The sequence below is a fragment of the Buceros rhinoceros genome, unplaced genomic scaffold (genome assembly GCF_000710305.1).
Source record: "Buceros rhinoceros silvestris isolate BGI_N320 unplaced genomic scaffold, ASM71030v1 scaffold30270, whole genome shotgun sequence".
Lineage (NCBI taxonomy): Eukaryota > Metazoa > Chordata > Aves > Bucerotiformes > Bucerotidae > Buceros > Buceros rhinoceros.
The window spans coordinates 7,922-14,841 of NW_010388381.1; the positions used below are offsets into that span (position 1 = coordinate 7,922).

Sequence of the window (6,920 nt, forward strand, 5' to 3'; positions counted from 1 at the left end):
CCTCCCAAGAATTACGTTCCTTGGAAAAAACAGTTTCTGAGACAGGGAGGAACTGGCAATGGGCCCGAGCCGAGCAACATTTCCTTCGGGGCTTTCGGGGGGGGGCTGGGTTTGCTTAGTTGTAAAGTAAGGATCTGCAGGTTCAGATAGACCTGGTGAAGTCAAGCCCCGTTCTTGTTGCTGTAGTTTATTTTGTATTTGTGTGTCTGCAAGTCACCCTGCAGAACCGATTACCTTTTACGTTCAGGGCTTCTTGGCTTGCTCTAACCGCTGCATTACTCACAGGCGCTCTACCCAGTTCTCTGCCAAGCCCTTGCGGTCCCGTGTAGTTTAGGAAAGCAGACCAGCCTTCTACCCTGTGTTAAGAATTGGTAAATAAAGACTGGTTTGGGTGAGTAGCAGCAAGTTCCAAAGCTCACACCGAAAACAATCTGCTGTCTGTCTCCTTCGCAGCGGCAGAGCACACCTCTGTGTCTGAGCAGGGTGGAATGGAAGAGGAAAACAACAGGACTGCAGATGCAAACCACCCGCAGATCTACAAGCTGTTAACTCGGGCTGTTTGTAGCACCTGCTAAATTGCTGTTGTTTGGAAAAGGAAGTAAAACCATCTTATCACAGTGCTGGATTAAACAATTACTTTATGGCTGCTGCAGACATGGAGATGATGGGAAGGTTGAGTTCATTCTTGGCTGCGCAGCAGTGACATTTGCAGGCTGACAAGGTCTAACTGGAAGGTAAATCTGAAAGGTGCATTTCCTCAGCATTTTTTGGTTAGCAGGACTTTTTGAGGGAAGGATGGATTTCTCATAGAGCAGTCTTTTTTCAGATGCTTCTGGTGGATAGTTGTTAAAGAGAAACTGCTGGATATTTACTACCTGGTAAAATTACATCACGTTCCTTTTCAAAGCCAACGTTTAAATCCTTCTGCCTACAGATATGACAGTCCTGCTAGCCCGTCTTCGAAAGTGGAAGAAATGGCAACGGTAAGGAGCTCACCCACTTTATTGTCAGCAGCGTTTGAACCGCACATTTCTCAAAGCCAGTTCCCTTTGTGTCGGCTGTTGATATAATGCCTGTTTAAATAGCACACTTGCAGTTCTTGTTTTAAGCACCAAGTGAAATGTTTGTGTTGTGAACCTGGTGAATGCACGGCTTGCCCTGTGAACCAGGGAAGTGCAGGGCTTTCCTAGGTGAGTGCTACGTCTAGCTCTGATCAGGTTTCAGTTGGCTCCTGATGACGGAATAAGTGCACGGGTAATTTCCCAGGCCAAAACCCTCACACGTTTTGGCAACTGTAAGCAAGCTGCAAATCGGTCAAAACTCACAATGAATAATTAATCTAGTGTGTTTACTTTGTTTCTTTTCATTTGTACAAGGGTGAAAAAGCAGCTGACTTGGGCAGGCAGTAGGCTAGAGCCTCTCCGGCAGCATTGCCGTGTGCCGTGTAAATGTAAATCCTGACAGTAGGGAATTAATTTTTTTTCTTTTTTGCTATTCGTTCCATTTTATAAGTACAAGCTGAATTTAAGGATGAAACCAGGTATTTATTTCTGGTCTAATTTAAGTGCACACTGTTGAAATAAACAGATTTTCTCCAAGGATTATTATGTTTGCTATTTTAATTACTTTATTGCCGCGTATTACTGAGATGTGTTCCCTCCTCTTCAGTTGTGTGGTATAACCACAGAGGGGACGAAGACGGTATGCAGTATGTAATCAAAGGTATAGAGGGGGTAATTTGGCCACCTCCCTTCTTCCGTATTTCAAAACCAAAGGGATAATCTCTATTAATATATCACTGAACTAAGATCTTATCCGAGAATCCTGCCTATTATATAAGCAGACTATTATAGCTAGAGCAGTTATTAGGAAGATGGAGAACTAAAAAGTAATAAGGGGTTTTATTTAAAAAAATGGGGAAGAGCCTCAGCAGAAGTAAATCAGCAGTTCAGCAGCTGTCTGTACTTCTACCGTCTGAGACTGTGAGCTGAGAGAATATGGATGGGATAGGAACCTCTCCAGCTTAACCTGTGAACTATAATCAGGTGGGGAATAGGGTGGCACTTTCCCCACTGCTAAGGTAATTTATCACAGCCCCCCAAAGTGCTGTCTTGCAATACGAAAATTGACTGTGATGTTAAATTATTGAACCTCTTGAGTGTGAATTTTCGTATGTGCTCGTCAAGGAAGAAGTGATTAGGAAAGACTAAATGAAGAGATAGATACAATGTACTAAGGATGCACTTGGAAAAAATTGTAAGCTGTGCCCCTTTTTATAGGGTCATTGTAACTCAAGTATCCAGAACTTGCTGCGGTATGAGGATGTCCTTATTACATACGGATAAGCCTCTAAAACACATGCAGCTTTACAATCTCAGTGTGTATTTCAATAATACGGTATTTAATGGTCCCACAGGTGACTTGTGGCACTATTTGTGATGTGACATATGAAACATGATTTGGACCCACATGTAGGACTAAATGGTGTTACCTTACAATTTTTAACAGGCTGAAATGTGTCATTCCCCAATGTCAGCTGAAAGAAATGGTCGCTCTTTCGATGCAAACCAAAACGAAATGATGGAGAAAAGCACACAGGAATGGAATGAACAGCTGGAGAAGGAGTTTTTCAGTGGTAAGTGTGTGTCCTTGCTTGTTCCCATGTTGTTACCAGAAGTGACTGTGGTGACTGGTTTCAGAGAATTTTCTGCAGAAGAAAAGGCTGTAAAGATGTGGCTCGTTACTTTGTAGCGTAGTGGCTGCTTTTTGCTGGCTGTGTCTGACAGCAGGATGTCTACTCTGATGTTGACTTCAAGATGTGTCACTGGTCACTCAGCACTTAGCATTTCCTCTTGTACTGATTCAGTTCAGAGCAATCACACCTTAAAAGCCCACATTTCTCTCTGCTGATCCCGACAGGAGCCCATATGGCATCCTTTAGCTGCAGACATAGTTATATGAGAAAAATTTCATCCCAGTTTCCTGCAAGCATAATTTTGATAATGATAAATTACTGGGCCTGCTTTTATGAATTGTAAAGCCTCAGACCACAGAAGCAAGAGCCATTGCAGCATTCAGTTAGCTTTCGGGGAGCCCTTAGAGCACCAGCTGAAAGTTGCTGGTTCTTTTGTTGGTTTTTTTTTTTCCTCACTGCTGGGAAGTGAGGCCAGATCAGACCCAGCTTATAGGAGTACAGAGGTGTTCTTCTATAAACTTTCTTAGATCCGTGAAAACATGGCCATGAATATTACTTCCTACCACCCCAAATTACAAGAGATCACAGGTTGAAAGCATGATCAGGAAGCAGTGGGTGAGCGGGCAGTGCTGGAAGAGGAGAGCACTGCGTGGACAGTGGTTCTTCTGAATCTCACATGCCTGTCACCCCTTTTGGGCATCAGTCATAACTCGTGCACACCTGCCCTCTGACAGAGGAGAAGGGTGCATGGCTTGGCTGATGTCCTCCAAGTGGAAGACTTGGAAACGACTCGTCTCTTTTCTTATTCAGACTGACTCCCTCAGGAGTCTTCTCTCTTCTGTGCAGAAGAGAAACTTAGAAAAATGGGAAATTGTAGTACCTGTGTATCATCTTTTATTCCACCTAGACGTGCCTAGTAACGTTTTCTCAATGATTCTGTATTACCAGCACAGGCCTGTAGTGACCGATCAGTCTTTTTTATTTATATGGATTGGGAAGTGCTGTAGCAAAACAACCGTATTCATTTTTTACAATATCTTAGGTCTGCTGTTTTCAAAATACAAAAAGAATACAATTGGCAAAGGCATAATTGGTTTTGCCAATAAAAATACTTTAAATACATTGCGGTCACTTAGTCTTACGGCTGAATGTCTTGGTTAACTGAGCTATATAGTGTATAACTCCAGTTCAGGAGACTGTCTGTATATATAAATACAGCTTTCTTGCTGGAATGAATCACAAGTTCCTCACTATTTCATTACCCTTTTTATCCAGCAAATGCCATTTTCTGTGCTCTTGTTAAAGAAATAAGCTGCAATTTAGTGGAGAACTTCTTTTCCGAATGAAACCAGCGGTGGACATGCCAGACCAGCAAATACGCTTGTTTGATGGTGTGCAGGGTTCGGAGTTTTCTTACAGTTACATCATAACTGTGCTTTGTGAGCACACAGAAAGGTCCCTGTCTGCCTAGTGAAATCTTTTCAGTCATTTTTGCTTACAAACTAGATTTAGAAAGTTTACACGCTCACACATACATAGTGCAGGAGTAAGAATTCAGACTTCAGATTGTTTTGGTTTTCTTCTAAATAGCATAAAGACTAGTACTTACATAAAGAGCAGTTTTAAGATCAGTCATGGAGCAGCACATTTTTTTCCTTGTAGTCATAATGGGTGACCACTGAAAGGTCCTGTGGAGGAAGAATGTGTGGTTTGGGAAGGGTTTTGAATGCTGAGAAGCTGACTCCTTTCAAATCCAGTTGTCATTATGAATGCAGTACATGACATTTTTTAACATAAATAGTTAGAAGATTATTAAAGTAAACAAAACCAAGTTTTTTGTTGTTGGATTGGTTTTTTTTTCTGTGCAGTTCTAAATGATCTGGACGACCAGCTGGCCCAGGAACAAGCCCAAGAGCCATTGGACAGGACAGTTTCTACTAGCAGTGCATCAAACGTCCAGTACAGTAGTGCATTCCCATCTTCAGAGAGGCAGACTGCTAGCAGGGGGCAACACAGACGTGACGGGAGTGATGCGGCCGGCACATTTTTCCCAGATGGACTGAGAACAATAAGAGCCAAAGATGAACACAAGATTTTCATCAGACCAAGGAAATTACAGAGTGCATATATAAACTGGCACCAGACGACCTTTCAGGAAGATTACAAATACGGTGATCCAGCTGATGGAAATCGTCGTCGGCTTTCTTCTGCTTCTTTCGGACGGTCCTCGGAAGGTAGCTTATATCCTCCTTCCGTAACACAGAACAGCGGATTTAGGCACAAGACTTGTATGAGCAGGGATACGGCTGGCAGAAGTTACTCTGTGTGTTCCCTTCGGACGTGTCCATCCACAATATCTTCTGACGAGCTGTCAGCATCTAGTTTACAACATCCATTGGCAAGGGAGAGCAGCAATGGCTTTGTGCCAAGGTTTGGTCGGCAGAACCCAAAGAGAACTCCTCTGTCTTCTATTGTATGGAACAACACACCAGACTCTCCTGGACATACGTCAACTCCAGAAAAAGTGTTTAGAACCCAGTCATTGATGGAGTTTCATGCTACAGACCGTGGCAGATACCGTAGCTCTTCACAGGAAACCAAGAAATACGCATGTTATCACTCAAAACACCACTACAGAAGATCTTTTTCAAGCAGTAATTGCTTTAGTAGAGTTAGTTGCCCTGACAAAGCTACTTCCCCCTTGCCCTTTGATAACTGGGAGAATTACCCATTATACAAATCGGAAAATAATCTTTCTAGATCCTACTATAGAGATGCTTCTCCTCATGGCAAGTTGTACACAAACGAAAGAAGTTCTCCTTATAGAAGAGATGACAGCTATTTTTGGGCTGACGTTCCTCAGTACTACAGTGACGAAACGTTTATTTCCTCTGATGCCAGCTTTGAAATGCTTATGGCTAATTTAGATGACCAGCCGTGGGCACGTACAAAGAATGCCAAGCTTGGTTCGCAGCGCCTGCAGAACAGTTTCCATGGGTACTCTCCAGAAAATATGAATATCCAAAGGATCACAAGAAGTGCAAATAGAACGGGTTCAGAATTCACCGAGGGCTGTCAGCCTTGGCGAAGTCGTAACTCTTCGGTTTCTTCATCTGGTATCGGAACTGATGAGTCAGTCTTTACTGATTTGAAGGACCAGACAAAACCGATAGGACTGAACAGGAATTCAGTCATTACCCAGAGGAGTACTAAGGGAGACTTTACACACCTAGAAAAGGCTGAAGGAATGAAGCTGCCAGATGAAGGCGTGCTGTTAGAGTCGGTTTCTCAACAAGCAGATACAAACTACATCAACACCCAGAGCTTTCCCTCCAACAGCCCTGCTTCTGCCATGTTGCCAAGTGATGCGTCTCTGCTTAACACGACGAGGTCAAAGAGACAAACCCAAGTCACTACCAGAGGAGATACTGCAAAAATTTATACATCGAAAGGTGATAAAAGAAATATACAAATGAAGGAAAACAGTTGCCCACCCAGCAGCGGGTTCAGTCAGCCTCCCTGTGTTTTGCCAGCTGATAAGAGCAGGAAGGAACCTTTTCTTCCAAGTCAGAAAGAATGGGAACATAACCTGCATTATGTAGGAAAACGAGAGAGCACCAAACAGGATAATCGGAGTGCCCAAGCCGTTAACCAAGGAACTCCAAAGAGACAGTCCTCGCTGCTGAATGTTGCTTCTGCTCCATCAGCTGACAGATTAGCACACTGCCACGGCATGTTGTCCTGTCCTCCTGAATGTTCCCCTAGCTCCTCACAACGCTCTCCCCAAGCACTTTCTCATACAGACAATTGTAAATGTTTGGAATCGCTAACTAGCTCGTCAGTAAATTGCACTGCTGCTGAATCTCGAGCAGAAGGTGGAAAAACAGCTCAAGTGAGCAGAAAAGGTGTTACCAAAGAGATTTCACAGAAACCACTGCAAAATACAAGCACTTTAGTTAGTAAGAACTATAACAGGCAGCTCACTACTAGTTCTCCAGAAAATGGGAATTCTGGAAATACTTCTATGCATAGCTTTGATGGAGACCCCAAGACCTCTGAAGATAGTTTAAGTTATTTTTGCCTTGAAAAAGAAAGCAGAAAAATAAGGAGTGATTCACCTTGTGTTGAAAGGCTTCCCAAGCCAGACAGCTGGCTGAGACATAGCAGCAGCCGCAGCATTACCGGCTCCCCCCGCAGAAAACGCGGCCAGGCTCCCCAGGCGCCT

At 43.4% G+C, this 6,920-nt stretch overlaps 1 protein-coding gene across 1 annotated transcript in view; it reads left to right on the forward strand.

The window, feature by feature from the left end:
- EXPH5 (exophilin 5) overlaps positions 1-6,920 on the forward strand; it is a gene marked incomplete at its 5' end in the record, with an annotated part of 16,421 nt that overhangs the window by 6,422 nt on the left and 3,079 nt on the right. The window contains 3 exons of the mRNA XM_010145752.1: positions 935-983; positions 2,509-2,635; positions 4,564-6,862. Of these exons, the coding sequence (XP_010144054.1) occupies positions 935-983; positions 2,509-2,635; positions 4,564-6,862 (2,475 nt within the window). The remainder of the gene's footprint in view (positions 1-934; positions 984-2,508; positions 2,636-4,563; positions 6,863-6,920) is intronic.